This window comes from Natator depressus, chromosome 3 (assembly GCF_965152275.1).
Source record: "Natator depressus isolate rNatDep1 chromosome 3, rNatDep2.hap1, whole genome shotgun sequence".
In the NCBI taxonomy this organism is placed as follows: Eukaryota; Metazoa; Chordata; order Testudines; family Cheloniidae; genus Natator; species Natator depressus.
The window spans coordinates 18,393,893-18,421,381 of record NC_134236.1 but is presented as its reverse complement, the minus strand read 5'-3'; the positions used below and the strand labels follow the sequence as shown (position 1 = coordinate 18,421,381).

At 44.4% G+C, this 27,489-nt stretch overlaps 1 protein-coding gene across 2 annotated transcripts in view; it reads right to left on the bottom strand.

Annotated features, from left to right (window-relative positions):
- Positions 1–27,489, bottom strand: part of CD2AP (CD2 associated protein) — a 153,423-nt gene that overhangs the window by 78,031 nt on the left and 47,903 nt on the right. For both annotated transcript variants that reach the window (XR_012638733.1, XM_074947494.1), the window contains exon 3: positions 5,024–5,177. Coding sequence is in view for 1 of the 2 variants with exons in the window: in XM_074947494.1 (XP_074803595.1) it covers positions 5,024–5,177 (154 nt within the window). In the remaining variant the exon portion in view is untranslated. The remainder of the gene's footprint in view (positions 1–5,023; positions 5,178–27,489) is intronic.

Genomic DNA, 27,489 nt, shown 5'->3' with positions numbered 1-27,489 from the left:
CCTGTGGGAGCCCACTAGATATGCCCTCCCAATTTGACAGCAATCCATTGACAACTACTCTGAGTATGGTCTTTACATTTGTGTATCCACCCTACAGTAATTTCATCTAGACAACATTTCCCTAGTTTACTTCTGAGAATGTCATGCGGAACTGTGCCAAAAAGCCTTACTAATATCAAGGCATTTCACATCTACTGCCTTCCCCCAACCACTGGATCAGTAGTCCTACCAGATATGTTCTGAGATAGCAATTAATAAGCTCTTAGTCTTGCAATGCAGCCATGAGCATCCAATAAATCTTCACCTCTGCTTAAGGCCCAGATTATAGCAAAACAGCCTTGCCCAAATGAACCACTGCTTCCTCTATGGGTAATGAGAATGCCCTTCCGTGATAAATGAAGGGGAGTGGGAAAGCTCCCTTTTATGGACACCCAGCTGTCCAGTTAGCTATAAAGTCCCTCTTGGTGTCTGTTCTCTGCTTGCTTTACCTGTAAAGGGTTAAAAAAGTCCCACAGGTAAAGTAAAGGGAGTGGGCACCTGACCAAAAGAGCCAATGGAAGGCTAGAACTTTTTAAAATGGGAAAAAAGCTTTCCCTTTGTCCCTCTGTTGTTCTCTCTTGGCTGAAGAGACAGGGGCAGCAGGAAAGTTTGGACCAGGTATGAAAAATCATCTCCCATACCTAGACGGATTCATTGGGACAGGGAATGTTTAGATAGATGCGATCAGGTTTGTTTCTTTATTTCAGCTTGTAGATTTCCTCTGTGCTAAGCTCAGGTATTTTTGTTTGTTTTCTTTTGTAATGTAAAGCTGGACCCCTGGGAGCCATTCCTGGTGTTTAACCCCTTTTCAGTTACTCTATAAAAATCTAGCAATAGCCTGATTTTCCAGATGTGTTTCCTTTCTTCTTTTTTTTTTAAATAAAATTTACCTTTAAGAACCTGATTAGTTTTGTGTTTTAAAAAGGTCTGTGCCTGTGTTTTTCAATTAGCTGGTGGCAACAGCTGGGTTTGTTTGTTTTCTTTCTCTGCTTCCACAAGGGAGGGGTGGAAAAGCCAAGGGGCCCCAGGGAAATCTTCCCAAGTGAGTTTTTCCAGGATTTGCAAGAGGCAGTTTTTCACTTGTGTGGTGGCAGCGTTTACCAAGCCAAGGTCAGACAAAAGCTGTAACCTTGGGAATTTAATACAAGCCTGGAGTGGCAAGTATTTATTTTTAGAATCCTTGCGGGCCCCCACCTTCCGGACTCATACTGCTAGAGTGGGGAATGAGCCTTGACACCTTCCTTTTCAAGTTCAGCTGCCGATACCTTTGAGAGTTGTGTTAAGGCAAAAAAGGAGGGCCCTGAACCTCCAGCATTTGTGCCCAGAAGACACAAACAAAAACCTGCAATGGGATAGGTTGATGAGAAAGTGAAGATAAATTCTTACAGAGGTCAAAGAGTCAACGTGGAAAATAAACCTAATATTTTTTGTCTCTTTCAGGCCCAGCATCTGTGGAAGCTACTAGAGGCCGTGAAAACTACAAAATATAAGAACATAAAAATGGATATACTGGCTCAGACCAAAGATCCACCTAGCCCAGTATTCTGCCTTCTGACAGTGGCCAATGCCAGGTGCCCCAGAGAGAATGAAAGAAAAGGTAATCAAGTGATCCACCCTGTCACCCATTCCCAGCTTCTGGCAAATAGAGGTTAGGGACACCATTCCTACCCATCCTGGCTAAAAGACATTGATGAACCTATCCTCCATGAACTTACCTAGTTCTTTTTTGAACTCTGTTGTAGTCTTCGCCTTCACAACATTCTCTAGCAAGGAGTTCCACAGGTTGACTGTGCATTGTGTGAAAAAAATACTTCCTTTTGCCTGTTTTAAACCTGCTGCCTATTAATTTCATTTGATGACCACCAGTTCTTGTGTTATGAGAAGGAGTAAACAACACTTCCTTATTTACTTTCTCCACCCCAGTCATGATTTTATAGACCTCTATCATATCGCCCCTTAGTCATCTCTTTTCCAAGCTGAAAAGTCCCAGTCTTATTAATCTTTCCTCATATGGCAGCCGTTCCATACCCCTGCTCATTTTTGTTGCCCTTTTCTGAACCTTTTCCAATATACCTTTGAGATGGGGTGACCACATCTGCACACAGTAGTCAAGATGTGGGCCTACCACTTTCTTAATGATTCCCAACATTCTGTTCATTTTTTTGACTGCCGCTGCACACTGAGTAGATGTTTTCAGAGAACTACCCACAATGACTCCAAGATCTCTTTCTTGAGTGGTAACTGCTAATTTAGACCCCATCATTTTATATGTACAGTTGGGATTATGTTTTCCAATGTGCATTACTTTCCATTTATCAACACTGAATTTTATCTGCCATTTTGTTGGCCCGTCACCCAGTTTTATGAGATGCTTTTGTAGCTCTTCTCAAGATAGTTAAGTCCCAAGCAGACTGCATAGTTTTGAATCATCTGAAAATGTTGCTACCTCACTGCTTACCGCTTTTCCCAGATCATTTATGAATATGTTGAACAGGACTTGTCCCAGTACAGACCCCTGAAGGACACAACTATTTACTTCTCTCCATTCTGAGAACTGACCATTTATTCCTACCCTTTGTTTCCTATCTTTTAACCAGTGACCAATCCATGAAAGGACCTTCCCTCTTATCCCATGACAGTTTATTTTGTGTAAGAGCCTTTGGAGAGGGACCTTGTCAAAGGCTCTCTGAAAATCTAAGTACACTATACCCACTAGATTCCCTCTTGTCCACATGCTTGTTGACCCCCCTCAAAGAATTCCAGTAGATTGGTGAGGCATGATTTCTCTTTACAAAAACAATGTAATGTCCCAACAAATGATGTTCATCTGTGTCTCTGACAATTTTGTTCTTTGCTATAGTTTCAACCAATTTGCCTGGTACTGAAGTCAGGCTTACTGGCCTGTAATTGCCGGGATCATCTCTGGAGCCCTTTATAAAAGTTGGCGTCACCTTAGTTATCCTCAAGACATTTGGTACAGAAGTTGATTTAAATGATAGGGTACAGACTACAGTTAGTAGTTCTGCAATTTCACATTTGAATTCCTTCAGAACCCTTGGGTGAATACCAACTGGCCCTGGTGACTTATTACTGTTTAGTTTTTTCAATTTGTTCCAAAACTACCTCGAATGACACCTCATATTAAACCAGCTGAAAAATTCTCCAAAATCAGGGGGGAAACCGACTGAGATTTAAGTGTTCTGCCCACAAATTAGTTTTTGGGATTACTTGCAATTTGATAGAATGCATGCTAGAGTGAAAGGAGAAAGGAGTTTTGCCATGTAATATTACTAGGCTTGAGTTAATTAGCACAGGAGACAGTGTCTACAACCCATGGGATATGAAGTCACAAGATGAAGTCACATCTGTACCACAGAGAACCCTGTGGTCTCCTTTACTATCAGAAAAAGGCTTCCTTAGACTTCTTTAGAGAGAGAACACTCTTCAATGAGTCTTCAAAGAGGTGTCAGTTGAGAAGATGCAGGATTTAGCAATCTTACCAAACAGAAGAAATCTGAATGAACCAGAGAGTGACAATCTGCTATCCTGTCAGAAAGCCTTGGATTCTCAAAAGAAATGACCCTAGAAACATTTCTTAACTATCAGCAGGAGCCTGGAATTTTCAGAGACTTCAGGATGTGAAACAGAGCTTCTCTAAAAAGATTTCCAGGATACAACAGCACTTCCAGCAAGGATTTTGGAGTCTGGTCAAGAGCAACAGGCTCTATGCCAGCTGCTATGGAAACAGCTATAAACATTTCCTTCTGATCTAAATTATCTCTCATAAATGTCTCACCCTTTGTAAGGCACTCTCCCTTCATTATGGTGAGAGTCAAGCCTCTGGAACCATCTCAAGTTTGTACAGATCTAGAAATGCATTAGGGCTCTCTTGAAAGCAGTTTTAACCTTACTTTCCAAAGGGTTCTTGGAACAGATGCTCAATGGACCAGGAAAGCAGATATTAATCATATCTGATGTCTAATACTTGCACCCTCCCCTAACTTAACTGCTGACCAGTGTCTTGCGTTTGTCTCTTCTATCTTAGATTATAAATTCTTTAGGGAAGGGAACATAACTGGGAACATAACTGTTTGTACAGCACTATGCAAACTCACAATGCCATAAAAATGATTTTTAGTACCTCTCAACGCAGGACAAGGTACATAAAATATTAAAAGAAAATTGAGCTAAGAGCTCTACTGAACAGACATGTTTCCTTTATTCGAGATAGGAAAATGAATTTTTGATTGCTCAGACAGAACTGACCCTCTAACAAAGGAGATGACATCACAAATTTAGCTGATTTCTCCTGCCTCCTTCTGCAGATAAGAGATCATAGTGTTCAGTGTTCAAAATGGTCTAAAAGATGCAGGATGACCACCACCCGACTATGCCAGTGAACCACCCTGCCCTCCAGGTATTATGTTGCTGCACTCAGAGCTTCACCCAGAGAGCTGCAAAATGGCAGAACAGCAAAGTCCTTTCTTCAATGGAATTTTATGGTGAACAAAACATTCTGTAACTTCTGGATTTTACAGTGGGCCAAATTCTGCTCTCAGATGCGAGTGCACAGGGCTTCCACAGAATGCAATATAAACGTTTTGCACATATCTGCAGGCAGAATTTGACTAGGGTACTCCTTCCCTACAGAGCCCTCTTGCTGGTGAGCAGGACCATGAACCCTGTCACTCCTCTCCTCCTCCCACCACCCAACTCTTAAAGTGATAGTTTGCAGTTCCGACAGTCCTCAATATAGCATAGCTACATCCATGGAACCACAATGAAGTCAGAGGGCCCCAAGTTCTGCTCAGATATAAACCTACAGTGACTGCAGTGGAGTGCCCCACCCATCGCCCAGGTCTCAATAGGCCCTAAAAAAAAAAAAAATTCAAGCAACACTGAGTAAAAATGGTGAGAAAACAAGTATTATAAGCCATTGATCTCAGGTACCTTATATAATGCAAGGAAAGGGGGAGCTACATACTCTTTTTGAAGCTTTTGGATTGAGGATGGGGTTGAAATCCTCCTGCTGGAAGACCGTAGGTGCTCATGCGCTGCACTAGGCTTGCTACAGTTCCATGCCTCTCCCTCTTGATTGGCAAACCATCATCCTTAGGTTCAGGGTCCTTCTTAACTTCCTGGTAAAAAAAAAAAAAGAGAAGGCAGAACAGATTTACAAAACTGAGGGGTAATTTAAGTTAGCTGAAAGATCATAGGGTTCCTTCTGAGACATTCCCTAGTCTATTGTAGACTCAAGTACTTGTTGTTCCATGGTGTAACAGAGAAAACACTTTCCAGTTATACATCATCTGTCATCCAAGCATCTCAAGGTACTTTTAACATGAATTCTCCCTACACCCTTGTAAGTTAGATGTTGCATGGAATTAACAGATGGTAAACTGAGGTACCCAGAGAGTCCAGAAGCAGGAAAAGAAACCAGGTGTCCTGAATTCTGGTCAACTACTCCAATCTCTATACAAAAACAACTGCATGCACTGAAATCTGGGAAAATCAATATAAAAAGCTGCATTACAACATATTTGTGCTTTGTCAGTATTTCAATGTAAATTGTGAAGAAGAAGATTTTTAAAATATTTTCAGTATCACCTATTCTTTTTATCATTTATATTATAGCAGTTCCTATAGTCCTCAATCATGGACCCATGGTGCAGGGTATTTTATAAACCATTCAATAAGAGAGAAAGTCCCTGCCCCAAAGAACTTACAGTCTTGGTTAATGACAAGATGCAATGTATAAAACAAACAGGAGGAAAGAGAAGATGAGCTAATATAAGCATGTTTCTGCATAGATTCTCTGAACATTTAGACTGCCAAGTTCCTACCCGATATAAAATGTTTAAGATCTAATTTGGAAACAGCCCTGCAGTAAAGCCATAGGTCTGATGGCACAAGAGAGCTCTATAAATAAGAATTAACATTTTTTGACAGAAGAGACTCAATTTTTTCAGCAATCAATCCAGTGAATCAGATCACTTAAACACCATAGTGCTTTCATTTGTAAAAAGAATTACTACTTTGAATAAAGTAAATATGCACCCTGAAAGTTTATTGCATGCTCAGTAGTTCCTGACAAGCTACTAGAAGATATAAAGAGAAACTCTTGCATATAACATCAGCACTGAATGGTCACTGAATGGTTATCACCTCCACTAGTGAATTCAGCAACCAGTGCTGTAGAATTAAATGTTGTACTTAAAATAACAGGACTATAGAATTAGATGTAGTACTTAAAATAACAGAAAAATAGTTGAAGCAATGCACACTTATTTACTAAGTGATATCAGTTGAATCAGTTGTGAGAGGGGAGGGCTCCTGCCTCATACTGAGAACAAGGGGCGATCAGTGGGTTATCTCAAGTGCCTATATACAAATGCACAAAGCCTGAGAAACAAGCAGGGAGAACTGGAGGTCCTGGCAAAGTCAGGGAATTATGATGTGATTGGAATAACAGAGACTTGGTGGGATAACTCACATGGACTGGAGTACTGTCATGGATGGGTATAAACTGTTCAGGAAGGACAGGGAGGCCAGAAAAGGTGGGGGAGTTGCACTGTATGTAAGGGAGCAGTATGACTGCTCAGAGCTCAAGTATGAAACTGAAGAAAAACCTGAGAGTCTCTAGATTAAGTTTAGAAGTGTGAGCAACAAGTGTGGTGTCGTGGTGGGAGTCTGCTATAGACCACCGGACCAGGGGGATGAGGTAGACGAGGCTTTCTTCCGGCAATCCGCAGAAGCTACTAGATCGCACGCCCTGGTTCTCATGGGCGACTTCAATCATCCTGATATCTGCTGGGAGAGCAATACAGCGGTGCACAGACAATCCAGGAAGTTTTTGGAAACTGTAGGGGACAATTTCCTGGTGCAAGTGCTGGAGGAACCAACTAGGGGCAGAGCTCTTCTTGACCTGCTCACAAACCGGGAAGAATTAGTAGGGGAAGCAAAAGTGGATGGGCACCTGGGAGGCAGTGACCATGAGATGGTCGAGTTCAGGATCCTGACACAAGGAAGAAAGGGAAGCAGCAGAATACGGACCCTGGACTTCAGAAAAGCAGACTTTGACTCCCTCAGGGAACTGATGGGCAGGATCCCCTGGGAGAATAACATGAGGGGGAAAGGAGTCCAGGAGAGCTGGCTGTATTTTAAAGAATCCTTATTGTGGTTACATGGACAAACCATCCCGATGTGTAGAAAGAATAGTAAATATGGCAGGCAACCAGCTTGGCTTAACAGTGAAATCCTTGCTGATCTTAAACACAAAAAAGAGGCTTACAAGAAGTGGAAGATTGGACAAATGACCAAGGATGAGTATATAAATATTGCTCAGGCATGTAGGAATGAAATCAGGAAGGCTAAATCACACCTGGAGTTGCAGCTAGGGAGGGATGTTAAGAGTAACAAGAAGGGTTTCTTCAGGTATGTTGGCAATAAGAAGAAAGCCAAGGAAAGTTTGGGCCCCTTACTGAATGAGGGAGGCAACCTAGTGACAGACGATGTGGAAAAAGCTAATGTACTCAATGCTTTTTTTGCCTCTGTCTTCACGAACAAGGTCAGCTCCCAGACTACTGCACTGGGCAGCACAGCATGGGAAGGAAGTGGCCAGCCCTCTGTGAAGGAAGAAGTGGTTAGGGACTATTTAGAAAAACTGGATGTGCACAAGTCCATGGGGCCGGATGCGTTGCATCCGAGAGTGCTAAATGAGTTGGCGGATGTGATTGCAGAGCCATTGGCCATTATCTTTGAAAACTCATGGCGATCGGGGGAAGTCCCGGAAGACTGGAAAAACGCTAATGTGGTGCCCATCTTTAAAAAAGGGAAGAAGGAGAATCCTGGGAACTACAGGCCGGTCAGCCTCACCTCAGTCCCCGGAAATCATGGAGCATGTCCTCAAGGAATCAATTCTGAAGCACTTAGAGGAGAGGAAAGTGATCAGGAACAGTCAGCATGGATTCACCAAGGGAAAGTCATGCCTGACTAATCTAATTGCCTTCTATGATGAGATAACTGATTCTGTGGATGAAGGGAAAGCAGTGGATGTGTTATTCCTAGACTTTAGCAAAGCTTTTGACACGGTCTCCCACAGTATTCTTGTCAGCAAGTTAAAGAAGTATGGGCTGGATGGATGCACTACAAGGTGGGTAGAAAGTTGGCTAGATTGTCGTGCTCAACAGGTAGTGACCAATGGCTCCATGTCTAGTTGGCAGTTGGTATCTAGCAGAGTGCCCCAAGGGTCGGTCCTGGGGCCGGTTTTGTTCAATATCTTCATTAATGATCTGGAAGATGGTGTGGATTGCACCCTCAGCAAGTTTGCGGATGACACTAAACTGGGAGGAGTGGTAGATATGCTGGAGGGTAGGGATAGGATACAGAGGGACCTAGACAAATTGGAGGATTGGGCCAAAAGAAACCTGATGAGGTTCAACAAAGACAAGTGCAGAGTCCTGCACTTAGGACGGAAGAATCCCATGAACCGCTACAGACTAGGGGCCGAATGGCTCGGCAGCAGTTCTGCAGAGAGGGACCTAGGGGTGACAGTGGATGAGAAGCTGGATATGAGTCAACACTGTACCGTTGTTGCCAAGGCAGCGAATGGCATTTTGGGGTGTATAAGTAGGGGCATTGCCAGCAGATCGAGGGACGTGATCGTTCCCCTCTATTTGACACTGGTGAGGCCTCATCTGGAATACTGTGTCCAGTTTTGGGCCCCACCCTACAAGAAGGATGTGGAAAAACTGGAGAGAGTCCAGCGAAGGGCAACAAAAATGATTAGGGGACTGGAACACATGACTTATGAGGAGAGGCTGAGGGAACTGGGATTGTTTAGTCTATGGAAGAGAAGCATGAGGGGGGATTTGATAGGTGCTTTTAACTACCTGAAAGGTGGATCCAAAGAGGATGGATCTAGACTATTCTCAGTGATAGCAGATGACAGGACAAGGAATAATGTTCTCAAGTTGCAGTGGGGGAGATTTAGGTTGGATATTAGGAAAAACTTTTTCACTAGGAGGGTGGTGAAACACTGGAATGCGTTACCTGGGGAGGTGGTGGAATCCCCTACCTTAGAAGTTTTTAAGGTCAGGCTTGACAAAGCCCTGGCTGGGATGATTTAGTTGGGATTGGTCCTGCTCTGGGCAGGGGGTTGGACTAGATGGCCTCCAGAGGTCCCTTCCAACTCTGTTATTCTATGATTCTATGAATCCTTAAATGGGGGCATGAGTCTTGTTTACATATTGAAATATTATTTCACTAAAAACACATTACACACAGATCCAGCTGGAAATATATGCAGACTTCCATGTCATTAAAATCCAGCAGAGCTACTCAGATGGAGAGACATTGAGGCTCTCCAGGGATAATATGAAAAGGACACGGCTTTCACATCAAGGAGACTTTCTTCACCACTTCCTGTTGGAAGCGTGATTCACAAAAATGAAACTGAAATCAATGCTCATAACTTTTTTTGTGGGTTAGAGCTCCCTGCCCTATTCTATGAACCCTCCTGTTTGCCTGCCTGCCTATTCAGCAGTAGCTACTGTCAAGGCTGAATCCTCACTCTGTGACTCCAAGTGCAGAAAGTGGGGGCCCGCAAGGATTCTAAAAAATAATACTTGCCACTCCAGGCTTGTACTAAACTCCTAAGGTTACAACTTTTCTCTGACCTTGGCTTGATAAACGCTGTCACCACCCAAATGCAAAAAACCACCACCCTTGAGCCCAGGAAGAAGCACTTGGGAATTCCTCCCTGTGGGGTACCCTCAAGCCCTTTAAACCTCCTCCCCTCCCCGGGGAAAGAGCTGAGAAAGAAGAAAAAGGAAATTAGCTGTTGCTCCCAGCTAATCAAACAGCATATGCACAAACATCTTAGGACAACAAAAATCCAATCCTGTTCTTAAAAAAGGTAAATTTTATTAAAAAACAAAAAGAAAGAAAATATCTGAAATATCCCCACCTTTATCACTAGAACCTCTGTTTCCAGCATACATGCAATTTCTGAACATCTGTGCAGAATCTGATACTCTAGGAATGAAAAGTTGTCTTAACAGAAGAACTGTAATTTCCAAACCATGCCGTATCAGAATCAGAAATATCTGAATTTGGGGTAGTATTTTATTCTTTTAAATGAAGTTCCTCTAGCTTTTGCTAGATTTTAAAAGAGCAATTCTGAAAAAATCAAGCATCCAAAATAGCTTTCTTGGCGGTTGATCTTAAAGGTTACAAGCAAACAAAAGCATCTGGGATTAGCACAGAGGAGATCCACAAACCAAAATAAAAAATAAGCCTGATTGTGTCTAACTAAACATTCCCTAGCCCAATGACTCCTTCTAGGTATGGAAAATAATTTTTCATACCTGGTTCAAACCTTACACAGCATTCCTGCTTATAGCATGGCTGCGCCGTGTCCCGGCAGCCCAGAGAGAACAACCGACAAAGGGGAAGTTTATTTCCCAATTTTAAAAAGTTCTAGCCTTCTCATTGGCTCTTTTGGTCAGGTGCCCACTTTCTTTTCTTTACCTAGGGGACTTTTTAACCCTTTACAGCTAAAGCAAGTAGAGAACAGCTACAAAGAAGGATTTTACACCTAACTGGTTGGCTGGGTCCATGAAAGGGAGCTACCCTCCCCCCCCTTCATTTATCACATGCCCCCCAAATCACAGATGGTGCTGGCCAGCCTGGTTCAGGTCGGATCCACACCGGCTGGGATTTCTTCCTGGAGGTTTAGGAAACAGAGTTAATAAGATACATGCACCTCTAATTTTAATAATAATTAGATGAAGAACTAAACAGTACTTTTTACATTTCAAGGACTACAACGACTTAGAATGCAGGGACATTTTTACCCAGCTGATTCTGGGAAACCTTCCCAGGATAGTGCATCAGCCACTTTGTTAGAGGCTCCTGAAATGTGTTGTATTTCCAAATCAAAGTCTTGAAGAGCTAAACTCCACAGAAGAAGTTGTTTGTTAGTCTCTGACTGCGTGAAGCCACTTCAGTGCAGCGTGGTCAGTCTGCAGATGGAACCACCGTCCCCAAATATATGGGCACAGCTTCTCCAGAGCATACACAATGGCATAACATTCTTTTTCTGAGACTGACCAGTGGCTTTCCCTCTCAGAAAGTTCTGCGCTGAGAAACTCGACAATGGAATTGTTGATCTGGTCCTTCCTGCATTAAAACTGCTCCCACACCACGCTCGGATTCATCTGTGGTTACGATGAATGGTTGGTTGACATTTGGGGACCTCAGTACAGGGTCAGACATAAGGGCTGCCTTAAGCTGGTTAAAGGCTTTTTGACACTTCTCAGTCCACTGAATGGCATTTGGCGTTTTTTTTCTGGTCAGGTCTGTCAGTAGGGTGGCAATTTGGCTGTAGCGTGGTACAAATCATTGTTAATACACAGCCAAGCCCAAGAAGGATTGGACCTGCTTCTTTGATTTAGGGACAGGCCAATTTTGGATAGCATTTACCTTAGCCTGTAGGTACCTTGACCCACCTGGTGTCCAAGGTACATTACCCTGTTTAGGCCTATTTGACACTTTTTGGCCTTAATGGTTAATCCTGCCTCCCTTATGTGCTGGAAGATAGCTTGGAGGTGCTCCAAGTGTCCTGCACTGAGCCCCTTCCTGCACACCACACCCCCTCCCACACCCCCGCCCCAGCCCTACATTCATGGCCCTGCATGCAATTTCCCCACCCAGATGTGGCCCGAGGGCCAAAAAGTTTGCCCACCCCACCTTTATCACTAGAACCTCTCTGTTTCCAGCATACAGGCAATTTCTGAACATCTGTGCAGAATCTGATACTCTAGGAATGAAAAGTAGTCTTAACAGAAGAACTGTAATTTCCAAACCATGCCGTATGAGAATCAGAAATCTCTGAATTTGGGGTAGTATTTTATTCATTTTAATAAATTTCCTCTATCAAAGCTGTAACACCAAAGTGACTGACAAAACAGGTGGCTTGGCATGGCCACAAGTGACTCATAAGTTCCAGCATTTAGAACCCTTTGAAGCCTTAAGTTTACTTATATTAATTTAATACACATTTTAAAAAAAAGCCAAAGAGGACCTTTTAAAGCAACTTATATATTTTAGTTGTCACTGATTTTATTAATTAATAGTGTATAATTGGAATGGTTACCCTTCATATTGTAAAAAGAAAAGGAGTACTTGTGGCACCTTAGAGACTAACCAATTTATTTGAGCATGAGCTTCCGTGAGCTACAGCTCACTTCATCGGATGCAGTGAGCTGTAGCTCACGAAAGCTCAAGCTCAAATAAATTGGTTAGTCTCTAAGGTGCCACAAGTACTCCTTTTCTTTTTGCGAATACAGACTAACACGCCTGTTACTCTGAAACCTTCATATTGTGCAATTTTAGACACGATTTGTATTTCAAAGGTGCAGAGGACACTTGCCCTTCAACTGCATGCAAGTCGGATTTCAGCTTCCAAGCTGCAAAGGAGACTGAAGCCCCACTTTTCAACATGTCTGGACCTGACTATGACCAACGTCACACCACATTACCTCCCTGCAGGAACTGAAGTTTCAAGGTAGGCACTTAAGTAAAAAGGAATTTTATACATGGAATTCAATGCACATGTCTAAAAAAAAAAAAATCAAGTCCTATAACCACCTTGATTGCATTATGACACATTTCTAGGCCTCAGAGCTACTTGGCTTGTTGTGAGCTGAAGCATCAACATCTGCCAGTAAACAGGAATACAGAGTACAACATTATTCATAGCTAGAAATTTACAAATCTATATTATGGCTGACATTAAGGACTGTGTCAGCATTTCCATTAATAACGCAGATTTTATACCTTTATAACATGGCTGCACAAGTTCACTATAGACTGCATCTTGGCATAAAAGTTCTCAGCTTAGGAGTGACCTTCCACTCCTTTCCTCTGCAAGCTATGGTTCTGGCCCCTAATTTTTATAAACAATATATAAATCTTCTTTAAAACAAATATATTAGTAACAATAGCTCTATAATATACTCAATGATTTATACACACACCTTATTTATTTACAGACACACAAATATACACACAGTATTATAGAGAGAATTAGTAGCAACATTTGTCAATTCCTATTCCAACTGTCAACAACGTAACTACAACTCTATACAGTAAAAGCAAAAAGCACAATCACAAAAACAGAACCAGGCAAACCCAAATTTCAAAGAATTGTTTCTTGGTATTTTACACAAAGAAAGTTCTAACTGTATGTGTAAGAAGTCCACTGAAAACAGTGTAAAGGAACATCCCTCACCCCTGATGTCCAACAGAGAGCGGATCAAGATTAAAGATCGATTACAGTTCTCAAGCAGCATAAAATACACTCATATCCAGGAAGTCCAGCTGAATGATTCTACCAATTCAATAACTAAATCCTGTTTGACACATGTTTTAGTGCCTCCTTCCCCACCAAAAAAAATAGCAATAGTATAGCACTGATAAGCAAACAATCTATGGGTGGACAATCTTAATGTCTCCTGGGCAGAAAATGGGGGCCTCAGTATTAAACCTGTGTCAAAGTCAGATTCAAGACTCACTGAATTTGTCAGACCACTCTGTTTATTAGCAAAGCGCTTTGCCAATGCACCCAGATATATGTGAGCCCCCTGCAAAAGCTCAAGCTAACTTATTTATACACATAAGCCAAAGCCAATTTAACATAGGAGACAAAAGGAAGCAGAAACTGACAAATATACATACATATCCTATTTGCATACTAACGTTTACCAATCTCCTAGCTCAGTAGGAGCTCTAAGTTAATTACTTTGAGGACCCATTGTCTCACACTCCTTAATGTTTCTCTTCCTGACAACTATATTTCAACAAACCTTTCAAGCAGCATTTCTTTAATGAATTATAATTTCAATATAATTCATTCTACTTTCACAATCCCTCCTTTTGGTCAAGCTACGCAATGACTAACAATTACTGGGTTCCACATATCAATCGTTCTTTATCTCTTTGTTCATCAGTGATATTTAAAATCATCAAATTAGCACTCTGGTTTGGGGCAGCTATCTGTGTAGCATGCCTGACACAATTTTGGATACAACAGGAAAGTAACTGAAAACATACAGAAATTATTAGGATTCCAAACAGGAGAGTTAGGGCTCCCTGAAACAACCAGTTTCCTATGCCAGAGAAATTGAAAACGTTACTAAGCCCTGGTCTACACCAGGACTTTAGGTCGAATTTAGCAGCATTAAATCGATGTAAACCTGCACCTGTCCACACAATGAAGCCCTTTATTTCGACTTAAAGGGTTCTTAAAATCGATTTCCTTTCTCCACCCCTGACAAGTGGATTAGCGCTTAAATCGGCCTTGCCGGGTCGAATTTGGGGTACTGTGGACACAATTCGACGGTATTGGCCTCCGGGAGCTATCCCAGAGTGCTCCATTGTGACTGCTCTGGACAGCACTCTCAACGCAGATGCACGATTGTTTGCCGTTGCTCTGACACAGGGAGGGGCGACTGACGACACGGCTTACAGGGTTGGCTTACAGGGAGCTAAAATCAACAAAGGGGGTGGCTTTACATCAAGGAGTATTTCAGGCAGGACTTCTCGGGGGGTTCCAATAAGAAATGGTGCACCTAAGTTATTGTTCTTATTGGAACAAGGAGGTTAGTCTGGCCTCTGATTGATACATGGCTAGATTTACCCCGCTGCACCTTCTCTGTGAGTGACTGCAGCGTGACCTAGAGGAATGAGTCCCCTAGGCAGGGGGCGGGGTTGCAAATTTATTTATTTATTTGTCTATTTCTTGTTTTGATACACTCCATCTATCTTTTACATCTTTGGCTGGCAGCAGACGGTGCAGAAGGACTGCATGCCATCTACATCTCAGGGCTGCTCGGCAGAAGATGGTACAATACGACTGCTAGCCATCCTCATCTCTTGCCTGCCCAGCAGAAGATGATGCAATAGGACTGCTAGCAATCCGTATCAACTGCCTGCTCACCATAAGATGGTTCAATAGGACTGACTGCAGGACTACAGAGAATGACCTGATCAAGTCACTCCAAATTTAGTCCCTGCGCCCATGTCTGCCCAGGCGCTCCTGATCGACCTCACACAGGCGACCAGGAGCACCTCGGACATGACGATGACGGCTACCAGTCCTATTGCACCGTCTGCTGCCACAAGGCAATGGGTTGCTGCTACTGTGTAGCAATGCAGTACCACGTCTGCCAGCACCCAGGAGACATACGGTGACAGTGAGCTGAGCGGGCTCCATGCTTGCCTAAGCGTCTCCATGGCGTCTGCACAGGTAACTCAGGAAAAAAGGCACGAAACGATTGTCTGCCCTTGCTTTCACGGAGGGAGGGAGGGAACGGGGGCCTGACGATCTGTACCCAGAACCACCCGCGACAATGTTTTAGCCCCATCAGGCATTGGGATCTCAACCCAGAATTCCAATGGGCAGCGGAGACTGCGGGAACTGTGGGATAGCTACCCACAGTGCAAAGCTCCAGAAGTCGACTCTAGCCTCGGTACTGTGGAAGCACTCCACCGAGTTAATGCCCTTAATGCACGTAGAGCATTTTCTGTGGGGACACACACACTCGAATATATAAAACCGATTTCTAAAAAACCGACTTCTATAAATTCGACCTAATTTCGTAGTGTAGACATACCCTTCGCCACTTCCATAAAGAACTTGGCTCTTGGTGGGGAAGATATGCGATTTGTTCTAAGTGGCTAGCACGATCTATTACCTCATTGGTGTTGTCTGGTATATACACACAGCAGTCTTTTCCAATGAGAGCACAAGTCCCTACTTTTGCTGCCAGCACTATGTCCAATGCCTGACTGTTTTGGAGGGCCATCTGTCGGATTGCCCCTGTTTCTTTGGCCAGGGCTCTTAAACTTTCTCCGGTTTCATTTGCCATTATTTCAACTACTGCTTGTAACCTTAGGAGCCTTTTTGCATGGTGTATTACTCCCCGTAATGGTATGAAGGAACCGCCAATGGCCTCTTCCCAGGTTAAGGGGCTTATGTTATTTACATACCATTGGGCATCTGTTAAGTCCCTTCTTTTTCGCCTGAAATTGCGGAGGCGTTCTTGAGGGAAGGTTCCTAGCACTCGGAATTGTGGGAAGAGTCAGGTGGCATAACAGATTCCTGACCAATTAGCTGGTAGTGCAGTATAAGCTCTGGTCCCACACACCTAGTGATGGCCTATTTAGGCCGGGAAGGGTCGGTTGCACCCATTTGTCATATAGGTGTTTGCAAAGGAGGAGTAGTATCCCCCAAAGGATATTGAAAGATTGTACTGTTTTCACTGTAGGGGGAACATGAGATTGATTTCTCTGTTTGATCCCAGGTTGAGAAAAAAAATTCATATCTCCATACCCAGCCCGCCACTTTTTAGTTTTGTTTGAATAATCCCATACACCACTGGCCACAATATGCTGAAGGCAACGGCTTTTCCCCAGATTCAGCCCTGTCCCATTACACACCCAACACCAATGACCGTTTCCCTCCACCACACTTATCCATTTAGATGCATTTATTCCCACCGCTTCCCAAGTGTCATTGCTGTTCCATATTTTGTTAAACGGACGAGGCCCTCCAGTGAGGTCTGGGGACTTGAGTGGGATAGCCAGGACAGGAACACCAGTTTGAGGGTGGGCTGGAATGTGGCTGCAGACCCAGCAATTAGAAATATTAAGGGTCTGAGCTACCCACACCTGCTGCTGGATAAAAGAATTGTCATCGTGGTCTCCCCAGACCGTAAGATACCAGCAGCCGAGGAACAGGCAGAGGCGCACGTTGGAGGCAAGGCTCTTCTGGTTCTGACAACCTCAACTGAGGGAACCGCAGTCACGGTTTTACGCCCACCAGGCATAGGCACGCCCACCAGGCAGTAGGCGCTAGGCTCGCTACTGCTTTTTTTTGTTCGTCGTCTGCTTCTGGCAACCCTTACAAGGGCATAGATTGTAAGGTATTGCAGACTGTTCCTCTATGTCTTCTTCTGGAGTCAAAATTGACTCTGCGTTGTCCTGAGGTGAAGACTGGTTCTCTGGGGATGGTGCCTTCTTACACTGTGAAGCATGTATCCACGCTGCGATGCCAGATAGTTTAACAGCCGTCTGTGTAGTAAGCAGTACCTGATGAGGACCCTTCCACCGGGGCTCCAAGGCATGCTTTCGATGATGGCGCCATACGTAGACCCAATCACCTGGCTCGAGGTTGTGGCAAGCGTCGGAGGTGGGTTCCATGGGCCAGGCGGCTCGAACTTGTGAATGGAAGTGACTTACAGCTTGCATTAGTCCCTTGCAATACTGAAGGAGCGCACTGTGAGTCAAGTTCAAATCTGGAATGGGAGCAATGGTAGTCACAGCTCGCATAGGGTGTCCCATAACAATTTCAAAGGGACTTAATTTATGCCTTTGGGATAGAGTGGATCTCATGTCCATAAGGGCTAATGGTAAGACTACTGACCAGCTTAATCCTGTAGAGTCACAAATTTTAGCAAGCTTATTCTTAAGTACACCATTTTGTCTTTCAACTGCACCTGCACTCTGTGGGTGGTAGGGACAGTGCAACAGGTGTTTGATATGCAATATACGGTCCAGGTGTTGAACAAGTTGTCCAGTAAAATGTGTACCCCGATCACTGGACAGAGTAGCAGGAATTCCCTTGGTAGACATAATATGATTTAACAAACATTTGGCAACAGTGAGTCAGCCTTGCAACAAGGAAAGGCTTCAATCCAACCAGAGAATAAACGTACCATAATCAATATAAATTCATATTGTTGACACTTAAGCATTTGTACAAAATCAAGTTCCCAATACAAGAATGGTGCTTGAGGCAGGCCCCAGAACCCCTGGGCCACTTTTACAGGTTTACCAATATTATGGCTTTGGCAAATGGTACAGGCTGCACAGTGGCGGGTTGCAAAAGAGCTAAAATGGGGGGCCCACCATCCTGTCTTAGTTACAGCAGAGACCATCTCCTCCTTTCCGACATGCGAAACACCATGTAGCAAGGCGGCCAGAGACGGGTAGAGTGAAAAGGGGGCTACAAAGGCGCCAGCAGGCGAGCGCCAAAGAGAATCGGGATGTAGAGAGCAACCTTGGGCAACCCAGGATATTCTCTCGGTTTCTGGGGCAGAGTCTTGGAGCAGGGTGAGGTCAGTGAGGGACGGCAGCGGTACAGAAACAGAAAGGGAACCTAGAAACGCATCTGGGGAAGGTTCTACGGCAGCAGCATGTTTAGCAGAGGGGTCAGCAAATGCGTTACCCTTGGCAACATCAGTATCTGCCATTGAGTGGCCAGGGCACTTAAACAATAGCTAGGGCAGCGATGTAGGGCCCATTTTTAATAGGAGTACTGGCAGAGGTAAGGAAACCCCGAGTTTGCCAGAGGGTACCAAAGTCACGTACAACCCCAAAAGCGTAGCGGGAGTCAGTGTAAATGGTGGCGGAGCGTCCCTCCACCAAAAAGCAGGCACGGGTGAGGGCAACTAATTCAGCGACTTGTGCTGAGATTACAGAAGGTAAAGGCGCAGCTTCCAGGGTTTCAGAGAGTGAAACTACAGCATATCCTGCAAGGAGACGACCTTGGCCGTCTCGAAAACAGGAACCATCAGTAAATAAAACAAGGTCAGAGTTAGGGAGAGGGACATCAGAAAGGTCAAAGCGCAGGACGGTGACAGCAGAGACAGTTGCAAGGCAGTCGTGGGGATCACCGTCACTAGACAAAGGAAGGAGAGTGGCAGGGTTTAACTGAGACCAACGCTTTATGGTAATATATGAAGCTGATAGTAGTAAAAGTTCGTACCTGGTAAGGCGGGCAGAGGAGAGGTGGCCTGTGTTACGTTGTAGCAGGAGAGTTTCTACAGAGTGAGAGACCAGGAGGGTAAGAGGAGAGCAGAGAACAAGGGAATCAGACATTTCGACTAGGAGCGCTGCAGCAGCCACAGCACGCAGGCAGGGGGGTAAGCCTTGGGCAACAGGGTCTAAAGTGGCAGAGAAATAAGCCACTGGGCGGTTCTTTTCTCCGTGCATCTGAGTAAGAACTCCAAGTGCACACCCAGATTGTTCGTGGCAGAAAAGGGTAAAAGGCTTAGAATAGTCAGGCAGCCCTAAAGGCAGGGGCAGAAGCCAAACCCTGTTTGAGGGAAACAAAGGCAGAATTGGCCTCAGAGGGCCACGGCATGGGGTCAAGCACAGAGAATCGAGTGAGTTCCTGGAGAGGTTTTGTAAGGGAGGCATACTGGGGAATCCACTGTCTGCAAAATCCAGCCATGCCTAAAAACTTCCGGACCTGGAGTGGGGAGTGGGGTCGGGGAAAGCTAAGGATAGCTTGGATGTGGGTGGGAGAAAGTGCACAGGAACCCTGGGAGAGGAGAAAGCCAAGGTATGTGACAGAAGCTTGACAGAGTTGTAGTTTAGAGCAAGAAGCTTTGTGACCCTTATTTGCTAGGGCAGTAAGGAGCACTAAAGAGTCAGACAATGAAGGGGAACAGAGGAGTAGATCATCTACATATTGGACTAGTGTGGACCTGGACGGGAAAACAAGGTCAGCAAGGTCTCAGGCTAATGCTTGGGAAAAATATGACGGGCCTTCAGTATACCCCTGGGGCAGTGTGGTCCATGTGTACTGTTGCCCCTTGTAAGAAAAGACAAACAGGAACTGGGAGTCAGGGTGAACCGGGACAGAAAAGAAAGTAGAGCACAAATCAACAACAGTAAAACGAGTTGCATCTGGTGGGACAGAAGCCAGAATCGTCGCTGGGTTAGAGACAACGGGAAAGGCAAGTATGACAATGCGGTTAATGGCCTGAAGATCCTGAACAAACCGCCACGATTTACCATCAGCTTTTCGAACTGGGAGAATAGGGGTGTTACAGTGGCTGGAGCAGGGGATAATAATGCCTTGTTCCCGCAGGGCGGTCATGACTGGAGCAATTCCAGCCTCTGCTTCGGGGTTTAAAGGGTATTGATACAGGCGAGGCAGAGGTTTGGAGGAATCAACAATGCAGATGGGGTCAGTATGTAAATGGCCCACTTCAGACTGGTGGGTTGGCCACAGAGAGGATGGGACCTGTGAAATTAGATGTTCAAGGGACAGGACCAATGGGCAGCAGGGGACCAGAGTGGAAAGGAGACTTTCAGACAGCAATGAGGCTACAGAATCACTCAGGGAGGACTGGGGGATTTGTAAGTAGACACCATTCGGGGAACAGTAGATGGTACAGCCAAGTTTACATAACAGGTCCCAACCCAAAAGGTTCACCAGAGTGGAATCCGAGAGGAGGAATGCATGGTCCGTGCAAAGGGGACCAACCTGAACTGGTGGAGGTTTTGAAAGGGGATAAGGGGTTGGGACTCCCCTAATGCCCACAGCGGATATGGTTTTTTTCGGAGTGGGGAACCTCAGGCAGGTCAGCAGTACGAACTGCAGAGAGCGAAGCTCCCGTATCAACAAGGAAAGGGAGAGAAAGATCATTAATAGTCAAAACACATTCACCCGTGGGAGTGAGAGGTAGTAAAGGAGCTGAAATTTCCTGAGGTTCCCTGGTGTTCTGTCATTGCTGTGGGACAAAGTAAGTCTGGGGACTGTCGGGCTGTGCCGACAGGGTGTCTAGCTGGTTGTTTACACAGCTATTAGGCCGGCGCAGACACTCGTTTTTCCAATATCCAGGTTGTTTACAGTAATTACAAACACCCCCAAAACCCGAAAATCCAGTTCAACGGTCCCTCCCGTGACCACGTCCCCCTCCCGGGTACTGTTTACCTTGCCCTGAATAATGCTGTATTTGCAGGGCCATTAACTTTTAGAAAGATTGTTCCTCCTTACTCTTTAGAGTGAGATGGCAGTGTTCTGCCACTGATTGCAATTTATCCATGGTTTCAGTTTCCCACCCAAACACTTATTTGCTTTAGCATACTGCCAATAGCAGGTAGGAGGCCATTAACAAACTCATGAGCCAGGGCTCCCTTCCCATTTTCACCCGGTTGCTGTATACCAGAATGTTGCAGAAAAATGTCAGTCAGTCGGGTGTGATAGTCACCCGGACTTTCTCCCTGTCGCTGTTTACAGCAATGTATGGCTGTCTAGTTTGTTTTTGGAGTCCATACTCGAGGGATGGCCTCATGTAGGTTTTTAGCTTGGTCTTTACACTTTTTCCGGTATTCAGCATCAGGACCGGTGTCTGGTAAAGTTGAATGGCGCTCACTGATGGGCCAATTGGCTGCTGTGAGCCATTTTCCATGCTCGCTAGGGGTTACAAGTAGCTTGCACAGCTGCAGGAGGTCTGCCTCAGAGGGTTCATAGGTGTCGCACACTAACAAAAATTCCTCTGCAAATGTGGTAGGATTTTCCAGGGGCTTTGGAAAGCCTTTTACAATTGAAAGAAGCTCTGTACGAGTCCAAGGTTTATAGCTCCAAGTAGAACCCTCTTATTGGCCCCCCAGTATGCAGGATTCAGAGGGGAGCCTGGATAGGTTTAGAGCCAGAGCGTAAGCGTTGGGCCCAATCAGTGTCCAGGCTATCTTCGTATGTATGGGGAAAAACAGAGGAGTCAGGCAGACTGGAGGGTTTTGGGGGAACGGGGTGGGGGGGTTTCTTTACGGGTCTGAGTGGTACTGGAGGAGTGGGCCTGGGCGGTATTGGATAATCCGGACTGGTCTGAACTGGAGACCCCTGGGAGGAGTTGTGACCGCCTATTGATCCAATGCAAGGACGCCAGGCCAATTAATGCATCTTCCTCATCATCATCCCCAGACTTTAACAAGGGGTTTTCTTCGTCCTTTCCCACAATGAGATAGGAGTATGAAGGGGGATGGGATCGATCCTGGTTTTCTCAGAGAATGGGATAAAGGGGAGCGCTCGGTCTGGCAGCGGGAGAGGAGGCTTCTAATAAAGCTTTTAACTTATCATTTGAATCTTTGAAAGAGGCAAGTTTTGATTCTGTCCACCTATGATTTGCCTCTTCCCACCACTGCATGAAACAATCAACCTCTCCTTTTGCCAATTTAGCTTTAGGTTGGCTGAGTTTGTCTTTTAAGACGTCTACTCGGTCTTTGTCCCAAGATCCTAACAGTGGCCACTGAATTTTGGGATTCTCCTGAGTTAGCCTAGACCATTTTTCCAGAAATTTCCAGGAGTCCGGACCCTTCCTAAAATACATAAAATGAGCCAGTGTTCCTTTAGGGAACTGTCCCGACTTAGACGTCTGGTTACCCATACAGGAGGACTTTACACACCAATCACACAAGAAGGAAAGTCGGGTTCGTCAGAGCGATGCCCGGTGCAACACACAAAAGGAGCCCACAGGCTACTGCCTCAATCACCCTTGCTTTCACACCAAGGGTTTTACCCAAGGCGCGGTGCGGCTGCGATTATGCAGATTTCACTCACTCAGACCGTGGGGACAGGAACCCTTTGGTCAGCCGATCCCCGGACGGAGACGGCGCCCAGACTCAAACACACCACAGGGAGGATGGATAGACACAGAGACAAGACAGTCCTCAGTCTGGACAAAACACAGAAATAATTACCTGACCAGATTCCTGATGTCAGATCCTGGGATCCCTACCAGAACAGAGTGGGAACCAACAGGTTCGATGGTGTAGACTCCACTGTGGTCATGCACCCTTCCGTTCTGGTGGAGGACCACTTGGGCCAAATGCCCAGGTGCCGGCTTGCCACGGCCATCCTAAGAACCGTCAGGAGTCACACGGCCCCAGTGAAGACTGTTGCCATCTCAGTGGGACCGCCAAATTGTCAAAGTCAGATTCAAGACTCACTGAATTTGTCAGACCACTCTGTTTATTAGCAAAGCGCTTTGCCAATGCACCCAGATATATGTGAGCCCCCTGCAAAAGCTCAAGCTAACTTATTTATACACATAAGCCAAAGCCAATTTAACATAGGAGACAAAAGGAAGCAGAAACTGACAAATATACATACATATCCTATTTGCATACTAACGTTTACCAATCTCCTAGCTCAGTAGGAGCTCTAAGTTAATTACTTTGAGGACCCATTGTCTCACACTCCTTAATGTTTCTCTTCCTGACAACTATAATTCAACAAACCTTTCAAGCAGCATTTCTTTAATGAATTATAATTTCAATATGATTCATTCTACTTTCACACCTGCTTCTCAAAGCAAGTTTCTCTGTATTTGTACAGTTCATGATAAATCCAGAAAATAATATACTCTTTTTCTCTAAGTAAGTTTCCATCTCCACCTTTCATTCTGCAAAATTCTTTCACTCAAAACTTGAAACAGTTCATGCTGGGAGATGCTACATAAGGGGCCAGCACACACTCAAGCTAGGTCCTAAGTTATTCATTAAGATATGGATGGAAGCACTGAAAAGGAAGGTGAGGGCATCTGAAGGGGGAGCTTGACTGCAGACCCCTGAACGCCATGGACTGAAGAGACCCTTACAGCTCACCCTTGTTGGAGCAAGATATTCAACTTCTGAGCAGTTTCAAAAATTAAATATATACCTTATGAGTTAAGTTTTGACCTAATTTATGGCCAAGTTTAAAAAAAAACAAAAAAACAGTAGTTCGCTAATTATACTGAGCAGTGCTTAATTGACCCACTACAGAGAGCTACAAACACAGGGATCATTAGATTTTGTCAAATCTACTCTAACAGCTGTATATTTTCTAACTTCAGTGTGCCTTGTGGTAAAATTTACTCAGTTCATTAAAGAGTCAGAAAACAAAAGGAAAAAAAAAAATCAAGAGGTCCAAGACTTCTAGCTGACACCAGCTTGCACTGATCTGCATATAAATTACACAGCAATACTGCAGTCAAGGTGAAGATGACGACACTGGCCTACTTGTACTCTGGTTTCCCAACCCAAGAGAGCAGAGGGAAGAGAGTGAAGAGAACATCTTCCTTTCCCAAATTATGAAGGTTCATCTCTGGGTTGAAAGAATATATTCATAAGAAGGCATGAGTGTGTGTGGAGAATCAAACATTCAGCTACAAAATGCCTGCACATTTTAATTTTAAAAAACTGGATACCTGTGCACCAGGTAAAAGAAAGTTAAGCAAGGGTCTCTCATCACTAGATCCCATATCAGTGCCTGAAAAAGCTTAAAGGCCTGTAAGCTTGTAATGATTAAGCACCTTAATAAATCTTTCCCACAGATTTTAGGAGCCCATCTCTCATGCTTTGCTAGTTTTTGAGATTAAGATCCTTAGGTCTACATCCCTCAGGGGTATGAAAAATCCACACTCCCAAGAACCGTAGCTATGCCAATCTAACCCGAAGTGTAGACAGTGCTAGGTGGATGGAAGAATTCTTCCACTGACCTAGCTACCGACTCTTGGGGAGGAGAATTACCTACACCAACAGGAGAACCCCTCACATCAGCATAGCTGTGTCACTAGCATTTTAAGTGTAGACATACCCTTAGACAAGCATTTAGGTATGTGGCTAAAGTGATTTACTGAATCAGGTCTTAAGAGCGAAATGGAAAATGTAAACAAATCACTTCTCTCCTCCCTCCCCCCCCCAAAAAAACCCCACATTTTTAGGAATCCTGCCCCTGCTTTAAAAACAGCCAGAGAGATTAACCAAAAGGTGCCTTAAAATTACTGGCTATTTACCATTCAATAAAGTAGTTAAGATTAGGTTGAAACTAAAGGAAAAAATAAGATGCTTATCAGACTGATTTTAAAGGTAGATTATATCTAAAAATCTGTCAGGGCTAGAACTGATTTACCCCAGCTTTGCAATTGCAAAGAAAAAGTCTTTAATTTCTACCTATGGCAGTTCACATTATCAGACTAACATTCAAGCAAGCAATTTTTTTTAAAAACAAAAGGTAAGATGGAAAATGTTTCAGCAGAGTTCAGTTTACTTCCTCCCCCTCAAAAAATGTACATATTCAAAAAATATCTTGCGAAGTCTTAACGGAACTAGCTAGTCCCCCTATGCCATGTAATCCATCAGTCATTATCACCCCAACCTGAATTATACCTCCCACCCAGTCTTAATTTTGCTCTTCTCCCCAACTATGATGTTGGACGTATATGTTGAGCCTATGTTTAAATATGTGAAGTTTTGAAAGGATGGGGTTTCAGGGTACACTCCCACAGGATTCTATAAATTCCAACTAGGTGACATGTTGAGGGAGCAGAGTAACATATTATAAATATAACTGGAAAGATTGATCTGTTTGGTGTTATCAAGTGTGTCAATTATATAGTGTAAGTTTATGAAGGGCCACAGAGAATATGCCAAAATTAAGAAATATTTTTCTGCACACACCCAGCCAACCATTCCGCCATCTACGACCAAAATGCTGCCCTATTTCTTAGCTTACAGTAATTGACTAACAAGAAGAGACAACTGGTGCAGTGTACTCATTTTATAACATAATAGCAAGAGTTACTACTTTTTTTTTTAATAGTGCTTGTAGAAGTTGTACAATCATGCACAATCAGAATTAAAAAGTGAGATAAGGCAGGACAAAAGAACAAGAGGTTTTTAAGAGACTAGTTAAAGGAGTATCAATTCCCATTTAACTGATCATGTTCCAGTTTCATGCTACCTAGTTTGTGCAACAGAAAGTCATGTCAGAGTTATGCAACATCATAGATTCCAACGCAAGGGACCATTGTGAACATCTAATCCAACTTCCCGTATAACAGAGACCACAGAGTTTAGCCAAAATAATCCCTAGAGCATCTCTTTTAGAAAAACATCCAATCTTGATTTAAAAATTGTCTGTGGAGAATACACCATGATCCTTGGTAAATTGCTCCAATAGTTAATTACTCTGTTAAAAATGTATGCCTTATTTCCAGTCTGATTTTATCCAGCTTCAACTTCCAGCCACTCTTATACCTTTCTCTGCTAGACAGAAGAGCCCATTATTAAATATTTGTTCCCCATGTAGATACTTATAGACTGTAAGAAGTCACTCCTTAAATCTTCTAACTAGATTGTGCTTTTTGAGTATCACTGTATGGCCAGTCCTTTAATCGCTCTCATGGCTCTTCTCTGAACCTCTTCCAATTTATCAAACACATTTCTTGAATACAAGGCACCTGAATTCGCACCAGAACTTGACACAGCTTTCTAGCAGCGGTCGCACCAGTGCCAAATTCAGAGGTAAACTAACCTCTCTACTCCTACTTGAGTTCCCCTGTTTATGCATCCCTGGATCACATCAGCTTTTTAGCCACAGTGTCACACTGGGAGCTCATATTCAGTTAATTATCCACCACGACTCCCAAATCTTTTTCATAGTCACGGCTTACCACGAGAGTGTCACCCAAATCAGATATTGCCACAGTTCAGGGCAACTGCACCTGTATTTCCCCTCAGTCGTCCAGCAAAGGCACCTTCTCACAAGTTGCCAACTCCCGGGTCATTGCCTTACTTGGGTGGAGACCCACATCTCTCTCCCTTCTGACTGGGTTATTTCCAGGCTGCACAGTTCCCTGACTACCCTGCGTCACTCCCAACAGACACAAGCTTCACAATATACCTTGTAATAGATCCAGGCCAGTTGGGTACAACAGAGTAGCAGAAGGCAGATATACTGGCCACTGGATTAACAGTTTTCTGTTCCCTGACTGACCAGAGCAGGGGCTACTCCAGGCTAACGAGAACAGCTGACTTCAATTAACCTGCAAAGAGTCAGGTGAGGCCATTAAGCTAATGTGACCACCCAACTCTAATTAAGGCCCTTCTGATTCTATAAAAGGGCTCACTCCCAGTCAGGCAGAGGAGAGCCAGGGAGCCAGAGGAGAGGAAGTGCGGCTGAAGGACTGGTTAATGAAGACACCCTCAAGTCATTGATAAGGGAGCCCTAAGGCAAGGATGAAGAAGGGAGAAGCAGGAGAGCTGTGGGGAAGTGGCCCACGGAAATGTAGCAACTCTGGCAGTATAAGGTTGGCTGCCAACAGCTGCTACCATTAGGGTCCCTGGGCCGGAACTCGGAGTAAAGGGTGGGCCCGGGTTCCCCCCAACCCACCACTACAGAAACACCTCCTGGAAGGGGAAAACAGGCCCCTGTCAGGACAGGAGGCTAAACTGTTTTGGCATGAGGCCGTAGGAGCAACAGAGACTGTGGGAACTCTCTCACCAACCTCCATTGCTGGCTTATGATGAAAAGGGCTCAGCAGACTGTATCCCTGGCCCTAGAGAGAGAAGGGCTACGTGGAGGGTTGCCGTGAGCTTCTGTAGCTAGCATAAACCGCCTGGAAGCGGGGGACCCACAGGGACAAGGTCAGAGCTCTGCCACAACCTGCTTGCTTTCTCTTCAGAGACAGTTAACCGTGTGACTGTGCCAAGTTATAGATACCATGCAGCTCTTTTTATGCAAGCCTATTTTATTCTCAAGATAAAAGCACTACAGAGAAGACATACTAAAAACGATAAAAAGAACCTGCCATGCTAATAAGTTTACCA